Raw genomic sequence first — 14,774 nt, 5'->3', positions numbered from 1 at the left:
GACTCTGTGCAAAAATCCTGGCTTACTGAGAAAGAACAAAGAAATCCCCGCAGCTTCACAACGCTGTGCAAGGAAGATGTTACAAACTCAATTATACTGCTAAGGCCTGCCAAGCTGAGATCAGCCCCAAAAGAACGGCCAAAACTGAAGCGACTACTACACTGTCACAGCTACCCTTTTAAAGCAAACTTTTCAAGGGAAATATGCTGGTATTTCCTGATGCTGAAGCACCAGGACATAAATCAACAGGAAGATTCAGAAAGAAAGTTCATGTGAATGAACCTGAGAGGCTGCAAAGGAGAGATAGTGAGCGACAAACCTTCCTCTATCTTGTGATACCCACTGTGCAGACAGCGGTTGTTGTCACTGCAACAGCTATCCTTCTAGCTCCCCAATACCCACCTCCCACAGCAACTTAGGAATGAAACAAAGACTGCAGCAAAAAACATTTACTAGTAATTAAACGTTCCCAGAGAATCGGATGATACAGTTTACAGGCACATCCCAGGGGAGTTATGAAGTGAAGCATCCCCTCAGAGCTATTGTTCCAATATGATTTTCATTCACAGCACATCCACTGCATTGGGCAATAAGATAAGTCTTAGTGGGGGTGAGACAAATAGGAGCAGATGTTTCCTGTTTCTAGCCTGACTTTCATTTGGTTTCTGACATTGCTGCCTATCCAGCTCAGGAGAGGGGGTGAACCGTGATGCCTAACACTTGTCCTATTGTTTGGGGTTTGGCAAAATCTGAGGAATAAGGTTGCTTGCAGTGTAACAGAAAAACATCCCATTGAGTAGGATGTCTCTGTAACTGGCAGCAATGGAGGTTTCAAAGACAGTCAAATCACCCACAGTGATATCAGTCAATTACCAAATCTGGTAACAAATATTTTATCAGTGGAGCTGGAGCAGAGGTTCCTTTCTCAGCCTAACTAGGGATCATCTTTAATATTGAAGGGCAAGAGGTAACAGTCCAAGCAATTTTATTTCCAATTTTACTGCATTTAATTTTCTAATTCAGGTTAATTTCAGTATTGGGAAACAATTCCAATGCTTGTGAGAAATGTAAAGCTTCTCCAAAAGCCTTCCTAAGCTGTATGTTTCAGTGGCAGCCTGTGGCAATGGGTTCCTTAGTTAAATTACAAGCAAAGACCCAGTAGTTTTTCCAACAATGGTAATTTATAGGAGTTTGTAAGTGTGCGTTAATAGTGTCTTGCATGTACACATAACTCTGCGCATCAAAGCTGTAACTGGGAATTTCTGTAAATTGAAGTGTTTTACAAATCGATACTACAACACCTTGCTTGCTGAAGAGGATTCAGATGTGAAAAGCTTACTTCATAGCAGTTGTTCCAATGTATGGCTACAATGTAAAACTGTAATGTGACTGCTCTGTTTTGATAATTAAAAGCAAAAATAAAGTAAGACTGAAAGGTACATTTTTTTTTTTGTACAAATACAACTGATTTTGACAGAGTCACAGTCTCTTGCATGGACACAGCAGAAAACCCGAGATTTACGCAGGAAGAAGTGCAGCAATTGGAGTTCTGTCCTGCAGGTCTCTGTTTTGAAGGAGACCATCCTCCCAGCTGCTGTGTGTCTCAAATCACATCAAAATAATTTAAGTAAAACAAAATGCTTTGCCCTTTAAACCATGTGACAATACACAGATTTTTGTTGCTGATGTAGAAATACAAACATTTATCTCACTAGGCAGGAAAAAAAAAATGTTTGTTACACAGTTAGTTAGGCCAACAATTAAGCTCAAAAGACAGAGGCCCACCAACTGCACAGGCAATAAGCTCCTCCCAAAAGAGACCAGCTATACATTGCAGACAGTTGCTTTGAATGGCTGGATGCTTACAAACCAGAGAACTGCAGCACATTTGACAGAAGAGGTCAGTCATGCCAGTCAGACCACAGAGAGTGAGATTCTGTTTTATTCTTCCAGGTGCATAGCCTCCTTTGGAGAAAAGTGTGTGTTTGACATTTCTGAGAGGACCCATGAATAGATTCAATCCTCTGTGAGCAACAGAGAAGCAGTTGTTCAGCTTTCCGTTACATCTTCGTGCAATGTAAAAGGAAGACAACATACCAGAATACAACATTAATTCCCACCTCGCTCAGATGTAACCCACACTCTACCAATTTTTCTTCTTCAGGGCCTTGTAGCACCTTTCCTCATAGCACCTTTTCACCCGTCATTTTTATCACTCAGGTTTGTCTCACAGCTGCCTTTACAAGCTGCCGATATTGGGAAAGCTCTTCAATTTCTCAGGAAAGTCATCTTTGTACAGGACAGGGTCAGCACGGTGCTCCACCACTTTCAGAGGCATGGTCCCAAAGACAGAGGCAAACTTATTGATGCATTCAGATCTGGTGAAAGGGAAAGCAGTGTAATTAAGAACCCCAACAACTGGGCTGGCTACCAGCTCCCACACCAACATAACCGGTAGAAACCTTCCCTCTTGCACTTGGAAGTACTTCAGCCATGCTGGCTACTACTAAATAAAAAGAGAGCCTCACTGCAGAGAAAACTGAAAAGAAGCTGGTGTTCTTTGATTTATCCATTTAATCACAGAGACGAGAGCAAGGGGATGCTGGCAGCAGCACATGTGCACATGGAGGTCAAAGCTTCCCTTCTCCCTCCCCCTAGAATTCCAGTCATTCTTAAAGCAATGTACATGCTGTAAACCAGAACAGATTGACTGCCAACATGTCTCTTAAAGGGCCACTGTTGGGTCAATTTGGCTCATAACGAAGCTTTTGCAAAAACCAAGGCTTTGTGAAAATGGAGTTCCTAAAAAAAAAAGAAAAGTTTTTCAGGTTTTTTCAGGCTTCTTCAGAAGCTCTATCTTTTCCCACAAAAGTAAACATGCCTCAGTGTATAGGCAGTGCTGATTGTACTGTAACTTAAAAGTGAAGCTGAAAAAAACCTATAAAATGAAACAAAACTAGTTTATTTTCCTTATCTAAATAAAGAGATATTGAGCAGTAAGGCATCACATTAGCACAAAAAGGTTCAGAGCACTGACGACTCTTTCAGTTTTAATAATCTCAAGTGTCAGTAATGCTGTGGAAGGGAACAGCCATGTGCTTCAGGAAACAAGCAAACAGATGTTCAACCTTACATCGCTCTTTTAACTCTTTCACTGAAAGGCACAGTACCTGTGGAAGCAAGGCAGGGAAAACTTGGCTCATCTCACCTCAGCCAGCACTCAGCTAACATTAGCTGCGTACTTTACAGAACAGCTTTTAAGAACTTCAGACACCAAGAATCGTGACAACAGTCCCCAACACATAACAGAGACAGCTACAAGAAAACAGGTCACATGTCTTTTGCCATTCAAAACAAAAAGAAATGAGTAGTTTGACTCAGCTACAGAGGCTGATGTGCTGCAGGCGGTCCCAGAGCAGGTGTCTCGCTCTCCAACCACTGCACCCTCTCCCGACCCCTTCGAAGCATTAAGGGGTCATGACGGCTCCAGGATCATTTTCCTCAGCAGACCCGGTCAATCACACCAACTGAGTGTGACAGTTTTGTGATGGGGACTGCTCAACACTGCCCCAAACACTCTTTTGAAGTAGATGGGACAGCAAGACCAGTTTTCAAAATTAATTCCTCAGCCTCTGAGCCATCCCATGGCTCCCTCCTTAACTACAGTAAATGAGCGGAAAACACAAAGCCCAGGTTGCTGAAGTGCTACATCTCTACATAGCTGTTTCAACCTATAATGGTCATATTTCACACCATTTTCTGGCCTGAGAGAAGTGTCAGAAAACTACTTCATATGGGTGATACTCGAATAAAATATTTACACAGGTAAATGCAGATATTTCACTTTCTGCTACCTTCTCATCCCCTCATACTTCTTCCTACCTCCAGATTAAAATCTTTGGACTAGGAAATAAATCAGAAGGAATTCAGAGTGTAAGAGGAAACTGTGTGCAGTGGGAAGCAACCTCTAGACCTGGCACAAGCACAATTTGCTCCAGGGTAGCACAGATCTGAAACAGCAAAGGAGCCATCAGTCAGGACTGATGCAAAGAGGCTCAAGTGGCTGTTCAATGTCTGCAATAACAAGGCGAACCATCAGGAGGGTAAGCTTTGGGCCCTGGGCACAGAAAAGTTGCACGGAGAACAGGAACTGAGTATTTTCTCCAGGAACAGTAAGCAGTTTCTGTTTTCTCCATGAGATGCCCAACATGAGACACTTGAAAGACATGTGATTTTCAGATAAGGTCAGACTTTCAAACCATCAGTTACTTCTGAGAAATGTGGCTAACTGTAATCCAAGTTGCATGTATTGGAGAAGTCTCGTGGCAGGAAAAGCACAAACTTCACAGGCGAGGAGGTAGATGCACTGGGAGATGTGCACGTGAGAAGTTTGCACAGCTGCTGGCCCTCATTGGTTTCTAGAATACAAGAATACTTCTAGTCTACTGGTTCAAACCCTGCCTCTGCCAGTACTGACTGAAAGGCATTGTAATGTAACAGCTGCTTGGTGGCCGGTGTGAAATGAATTAGTTATCTCAGCCTGCTGCCTGGTAGGCAGGTGTCCACATCAGATCAGCCATTGTCACAACCAGAACTAAGCGGCACCCTCAGAGCAAAAGACAAAACTAAATGGATAGCGGAGACAAAATTGACCTCTTCCCTCCAGAGGTTATACTCCCAAATCAAAGATGAGGTCTTATGAGAAAATATCAAGATGGAATCCTTCTACAGCCAAACTTATTCTGGTGGCAAGTCCATTCAAACATACCAGTATATCCTCTTTAACCACCAAGAAACCACTTCATTGTTAAAGAAATGAAAAAATGAAAAATGGAAAAATCAGTATGTTCTAATCACTCTGGCTGAATCGGAAAAGTTAGTCCTCAGGAAATATCAAATTCAAAAATCAGAAACAGGCTTTTTTAGATGAAAGAAATGTCATACACAAACCACAGAATGTGTTCAAAGGAAAGTTGCCTCCTTCCAAAAATTTCATCTCCTGCACTGAACTAAATCACTTGAATTCCAAAGCCGTTGCCACTTTTGGACAATATAAACCAGAAAGGATATCTAGAACATTAAACATTCAAAGCTAGGTAGCCAAGAGAATGTAACATGTTATCTTAATATGGAGGGAAGGTGTTTTTCTTGGCTGTGTCGATAGTTTTGCAAATTCGTACTAACAGAGGCATGTTTGCTTCCAAGAATTATTCTTTTTTTTCCTTACTCTGCTGACAACATGTAGTTGTGCTCAACAAGGAATTAAGATTGTGTGAACTCAGAAACTGAAAGCTCTGTTGCCTCTGGCAGACTGGGTGAACTTCATGTCTGTTAAGGTCTCTCTTAATCAGTTTCCTCTCCCTTATAACCCAAATATTTTTTTTATGGGGTAACTGCACCTGCAGCCTTTGGCCAACTGTTACCTGGTCAGTTTGCCTCTTAAGGGAATGGCTTCCTATTTTGACTCTAACAAATACTTACATGTCCTAAAATAAGACGCTGCTGTTAATGTTGCTACAGAAGCAGCCCAACCCTTCGTTGTATTTACTGTACAGGCAGTTTCCCTCTAGGCTGCATTTTAGAGAGTTCTCAATTTTTGAAAGCCAGATGCAAAGATGCTAAAGGCAGAAAACTTGTTGCTACTTAAACAGCACCTGTAAATACAGGGATTATGAGATCTTCCTACAGCTTCTTCTGTGACCTGATGTAAGGACTAACCTAGGGCAAGAAGAGGATTCTTGGTTCAAAGCTTTCTTTAGTTAATGTATTTTAATGATGGAGTTTGATAACCCTGCGGACTGAAGTCTTATATTTATCTCAGAGAAATTACACAGCAGGAAGAATAGCAGTGTTGGCTTTCCCATGATTCGCTGTGAATATCCTTCAGTATTGGTCAAAAAAAATCCCTTAATAAGAGACAGAGTTCAACTGTACCATCTTTCCTTTGTCTCTGCTGAGAGTGTCAAAAGGCCCAACAGAAGTGGTTAGTTACATGTCTCTCCTGGACAGATCTCCACAACTGACTTCTCAAACCTTTTACACTCACAAAACAATCATCTGGCAGTTGCTGGGCTATTTCTGAACCAGAAACCTAACACTAAATGTTGTGCATGCCCATGACAACCCTGATGAACTGTTTGTTTCACAAACAGTAGGGTTGATCCCTGGATATCTAGGGAAGTAATTAGCTTGGACTACCTGCTCACTATTTCTGAATACTAAAAAACAAGGAGTCAGGCACTTTGGGAAGCTGCAAGTGAAGCTGATAATGGCTCTTTGCCTGATACCCCAGGTATCATTCTTGGTACCCAACACTGTAAAGTTATCTGTACAAAGTTATTATTTTATAATATGACAAGGATTCCCTGATGCATGAATTTTTTCCATTCAGCTTCTCTCCTGACCCTGAAAATAGCTAGTGTGTGTGTATATATACATATGTATATATGAGCTGTAAGAGCCTTACTCACTGCTAAGTTAGGAAAATTTGCTCTAGGAGTTGCTATCATTTATTATCCACTTAAAATGAATAGCTAGCTTTGAAGATTCAAAAAAAGAAACCCTTTCAGATTTTCAAATAACTCCCTTATAGTGAAGGTAGATAACAACAACACAGGGTAAGAAGGTATTAGGTGTAGCATGCAGTTTCAGTATGATATTAATGATCTTCAAAATGAAGCCTGAATACACCAAAACTGTATATCCCCCCAGATTTTCTCCTGCATCCAGACTCTATCCCAGCATTTACTCTTTTGGCCGGGCAAAGAGAAGTATGTGGATTTGCAGTCAATCTAACATTTCCCACAACCCAGTTATCTCCACTGTTGGAAACTACAGAGAAGCAAAGCATCAGTTTAAACATGTTCTCAATAAACTGTCAATGATACTTTACTCTGAGGATACAAGAATTGCTATAGACACAGAAACATGACCTTTACCCTGCATCATAATGCACTTTGGAGCAAAAAGCACTTTTTCATCTTCTGTTTTTATAGTGTTTACCTTAATGAGAACCTAGTTCACGACCAAAATTCCTATGTGCTGTTGTAACGTTACTAGTATGATCACAAGAAAGCTCAACTGGCTTCAGGTAGTCCATTCTGTAAGCCAGTGCAAAATTGCTAGACACAGGACAACCTCTTGTGCTTCCCCTTCAGCTAACATTTAAGATCTACAAAGCTTCCAGCCCCTTCCTTAAGAAGTTTTCTGCAGAGTAATTTTTACCATCTTCATGGGGTACGTTTTACTTCTGACTTGCATACTCCTTTTTTTAATCCAGTCTTATTATACATCCAGTCTAAATACTTTGTCACTAACCTTGACGATTATGCTCTTCAATGCCTGGCACGATGCTTGGTTAATGATCAATCAGCCAAACTACGTATGTGTTTCTGTGTGTTGTGTAATGTGTGTTTACACACCAGACAGACATATGTATGCACTCTTCTTCTAAATAAGCCCCCAACCTACTAATCAGTCTTGCATTAGTTCACTGCATATATTACAATACGTAAGTATCATTTACATTGCTAAAGGCATGTAAATGTATACAATACTTTAAATTTACTGAGAACTGCAGAGAAGGACAAAAAAAGCACACTGTTAAGATGATAACCATGGTAACTGGTAAGATAACCATGTTATGTGTCTCAGTCCAAATCTGAAATGGCCTATTTTAAATGCAGGTCAGATTTTTTTTATTTTGTCAGCTCTTCTGGTGGTCTCTTCCAGCACTATGGCTTAGCCCCTGCTTACCTACCCCATCAATTCTATGGCTGCAAATTATTCTTCCCAAAGTTTGCAGGAGAGATGCAACAGCCCAAGAAGTCTAAGGCGAAATGCCTTTGTCAGTCCTAGATCTCAGGTTAATTCCACCTAATAACTAGTACGTACATTTATTGTCAGATAGCCCTTTTCAAACATGGGTGTTGAATAGCTTTGGAAAAATGAAGAAACTTTCCCTTATTTTACACATTCAAAAGCCAAGGCAGAGGGAAGTTTAGTGTCTTGATCAAGGATGGGAAGCCATTTCCCTGTAAAGCAGAGAATGCAACTCTTATACTTACCAACTTTCAGTATTTCACTCTAAACATTCACTGCCTTTCCAAATACATAATTAATCTCAAAATTAAATTCTCACAAAAATATAATAATGCTGCCATTGTTAAAAAATGTGACATGTAGTTGTGCAGGCAAATGCCCTTCATTAGTGGAAGCAATGTGCTTCACAATCTTTGGAGGAAAGACAAAGTACAAACATAAATTCAAATAACATTATAAATAAATTATATCCTTGATACTCTTTGGAAAGCTAGCAACTGTCTGGTTTAAAAAAAATAAATCTCATACTCATTACAGTTGATGTTTCACAGTAAAACAGAAATGTGGTATTACTAAAAGTACTGCCAACAACCTGAATTTCATATATATGTCCTATTTGCTTCACAGCAAAGCTGCTAAAAATTGTGCCTTCTAAAGTCCTTTCTTGTAATAGTCCACTTTTCAGTGTCACATCATCCATTGTAGGAATACTTATGCTGATCAAATCCATGTGACATCCTTTCAAAATTAGTAATTTACAGAAATACAATCAGTGAGCATTTTTGATCCTAATTTAATGAGACACAGGATAAGATTCTAGGGATCAGAACAAGGCAATCAGAGGAATAAAGGGTGGTCACTCACCTTTCCACCATGTGTGTCTGGTCCAGTGATAACCCATCAATTGCCGTGCATTCTGGACATTTGAACTTCTTTCGTGGGGTCACCTGCAGAAAGGCACACCAGATATCATCAAATATCAACATAAGGGACATTAATCTCCTTGCACAGAGAGCAGTGCAATACCTCTGAACATGCCTGCAGTGTAAGCTGAGCTGTCTCAAAAAAGGGGGGGGGGGGTGTTTAAAAAAAAAAAAAAAAGCCACTCCATTCCTACATTCAGCTCCATCTGGCCCGGCTGACTGCAAAATTCACAGGGGCCCAATAAAAACGGCTTGGAGGGGTTTTTCCTTCTGTAACTGAAAAGAAGTGGCGATGACAAGCTCCTTAATTCCTGTTTAATGACTGTTTTCTCACTGCCAAGGTCCCTGTATAAACACCATTTGTTCTTGCAGCCATAACAGCGATGAAATATAGCTTCCCATACTTCACCGTAACGTTAATCCAACAGACGCTCTTTTGCTCACTCCAGTTAATAGCTGACTGGCAAACTCTACAAGACTCTCCGAATCACACAGAGGTGCCAAATTACTCTGTTGTGCCCTCATACAGCTCAAAAACTTTTTCAGCAAAAACACACACTTTATCTTCTAAAGACTTTTCTAGGAAATGCAGCCACCAGTCCCAGTAAATGATGATGGACAGTTGGGAAAATGGACCCTGCTAATTGAAGTAACGCCTGGTGGCCTCTAAATCTCATTCCAAGTTGACACACTTTGAAATGAATGTACAGAGTGAATGTCCAGACCTGAAAACGTGTCGAAACATGTCAGGAAATTAATTCAGGGATAAAAAGTTCATTTAAAGCTGATCTTGCAATTAACATTCTTGCAATTAACATTCCTATAAATCAGCTGTTGCCAGGCAATGACAGAGCAAGCTGTGGACAGTTGGCAATTTCTTTCCTCTACTGATCTCAAATAGTTAAAATATATGTATGTGGGCATGTATATATACACACACACATATATAGCTATCATTTAAATTACCATTTTCATACCTCATCTAGATGGCTAAAATAACGACCAGAAACAACTGGTAAAAAACAATTCTATGTTCCCAGTTAGCATAAAAGTTTTACTAAAAGGGCTTTTCTACCATGGAAGGAGAAAAAGACACCATACCAGGGGTAAATGAGAGAAAAAAGGAAGATTAAGTAATATATTGAAGCCTACTAAATACATTTATATGAGCATGTACATCATGTTTTTAAACGTTGTAAAGCTAAACTGCAGAAAAGTCCCACCTTAATGACTGATTTGCCAGTGACATTTGCCACTAAAAAATTCATGGCAATATCTTCACAATTCATATGAGCATCCACCCAATTCTTGATGTCTCCAGGCATTTTGTATGTGTAAAGATAGTTGAAATACTGCAGGATAGAGGGGGAGAGAGAGAGAAGATAATTTTAAATACAGATGCAGTAACTACAACATTCTAAATATTTCAGTCACTGAATAGCAGGCAGCTAAGGATAGATTATGGGCAAACTGTGATACTGCCTTCAGCCAAGGACTATTTTAGCAGATAGGAAATCATTTTTGGGTGCTTAATTGCATAATTACTCCTTTTCTGACCAACAAACAAATTTATTTACAATCGGTTTTCTTTTCTTAAACTGCTAGCTACAAAGCTACATTCACTGCAAAATTCAGTATGTAGTTACAGGTCATGCAAACTTGCAAGAGTTCTTCTGTAAGTTCATGAAGGTAGAGGTTTTACTCTACAGGCAGAGACAAATCAGTTGTTTTCACAGCAACTGAAAGAGGCTTAGGGAAAGTTTGCAATTAGTTCTCTGATTGTTGTAGAAAACAATCATGGCACCACAAAACATTCACAGAACAATGACAGAAACACATACAGCTCTTTAAAAAAGGTTCATGTTGTACATTAGTATACTACAAGTTGTATATTACCTTGTGATAAAATGCTGCCCCAGTGAGCACCATTGAGACTTCATTGGTCCATTCTGATTCATATTTCCATTTGTTCATCTCATGGTCCCAAAGATGCAGGCGGCCTGGATATCCAACCAACCTGTCAGGGAACTCACGCCAAACCTGAAGAGAAAAAGATGTGACGCACTGCTAACCAGGCCTTCACAGCAAGCAAACACAAATGTGCGGACACAACACATCTGCTTTGGGAGGGTAGAGTTACAGCGGTGCAAAGACCACCTCAATTCGTCTAAGTCCCAAATCTTGGAACAGGAAGCTGCCTGGAAGAAGTATGAAAAAGCCCAAGCTTGCTTTGGAAGGTCCCAACAACTCAGGGAAGCCATGCCCCCAGAGCAAAAGGCCACTAAAGCAATACTAACTTCCTTGTTGTAGAGAAATACAATCGACTATTCAAAAAGATTTTAACGCTAACTAAAACCAAGCATGATTAAAACGGAACTTTTGATGTTAACTTCAGTAGATATGGCTACAACCTAACTACTTTCACAGCTGGCTTTGGATCTAACCAACCTGCTTCCTTTGATAGCAACAGGCTTAAAACAGGTTTATATTTTAATATTTCTGGTATTCTTTAGTGGGTGCTTGGATGGATCTGCTGCTACATGGAAGGCCTTTTTGCCCTTGACTTGTTCCAGACAGCTGGATACAATCAAGATACCATCCTTGTCACTCCATACATTATTTTGTAGCTGACTACAGGATCAAACACAGTAGACAGGAACAAGAAGGGCATCATTAACGCAACCCCAGTTCTCCGCACTGCTGGCCACATTAAATAACGGACATTTTTTGCATTAGGAAAAAAAGGGAGAAAGGATTATAATTATTTAGAAGGGTCTGAACACTATTTCCTTGCTAAACACACAGTTTGGTTTTTTGTTGATCAGTAATGAAGTTAGTATTTATCTGCATTATTCGCAGACAAATTACTCAAGATTTGTCCTTTAATCCAAATGACTGCTAGGTTTGTTGGAAGAATATGAGTCTTGACTCTCCCACACACAGTGTTAGGTCACAAGAGTTTCTGTTTCAGATTGGTAGCATATAAATAAACAAACACATACCCAAATTTCATCGTGTATGCAAGATCAACAACAACAACAAAATACCTCATAAATCCCCAACGGTCACTTCACTAGCAAACCTCTTTTCTCTGTACAAAAGGCAAGGGAACCCTGCAGTTGAATTTGCAGTAAAGAAAGCGTTATCTGGAATTCCACCATCCTGCAAACCTCACCTCGTCAGCAGTTCACTTCGGGCACTTTTTATGTGCCAGTATGTTTCAGCTGGGAGGCGTGGACTACAAGGACTCTATACAAGTATTTTGTCAAAGTAAATATGATAAAACAATCAGCTTTAAGTTACTGCTTCTGTATCTACATTTCTGTGATTTTGCATTACTATATACCTTTTCATCTATACATCTCAACACATTTTATTGCTGTCAGTTAATATAGCTTCAGAATCCCATGATGAGAGCAGTTATTATTTCAAACGTACGGATGAGGAAACCTGCCAAAAATCATACAGGAAACAAGAATGGGAACCAGATCTTCTGACTCCCTGACTTGTACTTTATTCAGAAATCAATCTTTCTAGACAGTTCTAGGGCACAAGTACTGGGATAGTATTTAGATAGGACAATGCTCTAACAGAGGGCTCCTGAAAGCAGAGATGATTTGGAACTCAAGGAATAGAATTCATAGGACGTTGTTACCTGTTGCCATCAGGTAATTAAAAAAAAATACAGATTTTTGGCAGGCAAGCCAGTGAGGGCTTGAGATACCTATTTTGACATGATGTCAAAAACATTAATAAAGAACAAAAACCCAAAGGTATGGCCACCCCCTCTTCCAAAATTTTATTCCTCACTCTCCAGGACTAAAAAAATTAATGATTTCATTTTAATATTTTTTTTTAAACCTGACTATTAAAATGCCCATCTCCCAGCTGTTGGAAGGCACCACCACATAAGCTACTGAGGCTCAACAAAGGATTTGACAGAACACTACAGATCTGCACCATACTGGGTTAAGAATTCTCGTAGAAGGAATGGCATGCGTATTAAAGGCAGCTGAAAGAAAGATTAAACTCAGCTACTGCTTCCCAAGAGACTTCAGTGCCTTCCCAACACAGAACCGTAGATTCATATCCCTTCTAGTTTTTGCCCTCGGTGTCATCTTCAAGAGTCTAAACGACATAAAATAAAAGCCAACTATAATGCATGTTACTCATACAGATTTCTTTGTATCACTGTAAAGCTCAACCCTACCCTGACTCTGGCCCCTGAAAATTGTCAGTTTGACGCATCTAAAAAATAACTTTGTTGCTTTAAACAAAGATTCCTTTTAAAAGTAAGGCTATCAAAGTCAGTGGAAAAGCTTGGCTTTTTCATACTGTTCATCACTAGCTCACTCAATGGTAATTCCTGGAAAGGCTCCAAATAGCTGCATCCAGCTCATTGCCCAAATCCATACATATGTTTTGTGCCAAAATTAATATATACAGCTACTGCTTATAAGGAAGCTTTCAGAATAAAAATAGTGGTAATGATTCTTATACTACTCTCTATTTTGTACTACCGTCCACTTTCTTGTTTGATGGTTGCCTGTAATTTATTAGTCTGTTAGGAGTACCTTCCATTTTAGCCAGTGATCTTATTAGCTTTCTCAGACTAAAGAAGGATAGCCTGATTTAATACTGGTAAGGGACACATCCAAGGAAAAAACATATTGCCAAGTGAAGAGGAGGTATGCTTCTTTGCAGACAGCACTATTCCAATGACTCTGCTAGACAACCCTGAAGATAAATATTTTTGGACAAAGCACCTCCCAGATGAAAAGTCAAAAAGAAGTTCTGACTTGGTAGTTCCACTAAAAATCTTGTAAAAGACACCAAGAGAAAGTGGCAGTAATTTTGTTTCCAAGTCAAGTTCCCCAAGTGACATAAACAGCCTAGCTAAAACACCCTCCAGTCTCACCTCTCCACAGTTCTCTCTGCCTCCTAGCCTCAACTATTCTGTGCTGTTTTGCTGTGCCACCAGAACAGCTGCCACAGCTCATTCTCCTTGTAGCCAGAGGACAGAGAAGCACTTCATTTCCCAGAATATACTCCAACATTTATGCATTAAATTTATTAGACTATATTAAGTCACATGCAACTTCAGGAACTGGCTAATTACAACTAGAAAAATTTTAAATCTAATAAACAGAAAAATAATCAGCATTTCCAAAGCTACCATGGCAACATTGTAAGAATGAAACACTGACTATCCTCTACAAATGAAAGAAAACCCAATCAATCAGTATTCTTTCTCTCCTCCCAGAGCCTCATCCACTCTTAATTCTCCCTGGTCCTCAAAGAGATGGTTTGTGCTATTATTAAAAAACAAAGCAAAATGTAAACACAAAGCCCATGAAAAGATAAGCGATGCTTCAGATGCACACAATTTGTAAGATAACTTCAATTTGAAGAAGAGCTTTGAATGTGGCCAGCAGTTACCCATGGAGAAGTCTTTTGGTAAGCAGAGTTATATTATACCTTCTATAAAGGAATGCTGAAAAATACATTTTAACAGTCAAAATGGGTATAGAATACTTCTAAGGAAGGCATTCAAACTTTATGATGATTTTAGCCTAGTGAAATATGCAATTCATAAGAGAGTTGATTTTTTTTAAGAATGCCAGACACATGAAAAACTGAAAAACAGTTTTTTACTGAAAAACAGCACTGAAAAACAGCTCTGAGACAGAATAAGATCATCTACTAGCAGGAGGCAAAAAGCTTCCAACAGAAAAAAACACAAACTTAGCAATGCACCAAACAATATTTTCTATGAACAGAAAACATGCACTCAGAGCAATAAACCAAATTTAGATTATTTCTATTATTGTTGTAATAAAAACACTTTATCTTTGTAAGGACAAAGTACTGCATAAGTACCTAATAAGAAATCTTCATGAACTTCATACTTGGAAACTGTTATCCCTGCTTTTCAGGGTGATAGAAATGTTAAGCCATCTGTCCTGAGCCAGCTGAGACGCAGACATGGGAATACTACAACGCGTGCTTTCAGTCCCACATTCAAACACC

General features: G+C 39.5%; 1 protein-coding gene across 1 annotated transcript in view; it reads right to left on the bottom strand.

Annotated features, from left to right (window-relative positions):
* Nucleotides 1-499: 499 nt before the first annotated feature.
* The window catches only part of EXT2 (exostosin glycosyltransferase 2), an 80,747-nt gene continuing 66,472 nt past the window's right edge, over nucleotides 500-14,774 (bottom strand). The window contains exons 11-14 of the mRNA XM_072863856.1: nucleotides 10,641-10,784; nucleotides 9,968-10,096; nucleotides 8,686-8,768; nucleotides 500-2,378 (exon numbers count right to left, since the gene is read on the bottom strand). Coding sequence (XP_072719957.1) covers nucleotides 2,240-2,378; nucleotides 8,686-8,768; nucleotides 9,968-10,096; nucleotides 10,641-10,784 — 495 coding nt within the window. The 3' untranslated portion in view covers nucleotides 500-2,239. The remainder of the gene's footprint in view (nucleotides 2,379-8,685; nucleotides 8,769-9,967; nucleotides 10,097-10,640; nucleotides 10,785-14,774) is intronic.

This window comes from Ciconia boyciana, chromosome 6, assembly GCF_034638445.1.
Source record: "Ciconia boyciana chromosome 6, ASM3463844v1, whole genome shotgun sequence".
Classification (NCBI taxonomy): Eukaryota; Metazoa; Chordata; class Aves; order Ciconiiformes; family Ciconiidae; genus Ciconia; species Ciconia boyciana.
This window is presented reverse-complemented; position numbering and strand designations above follow the sequence as displayed.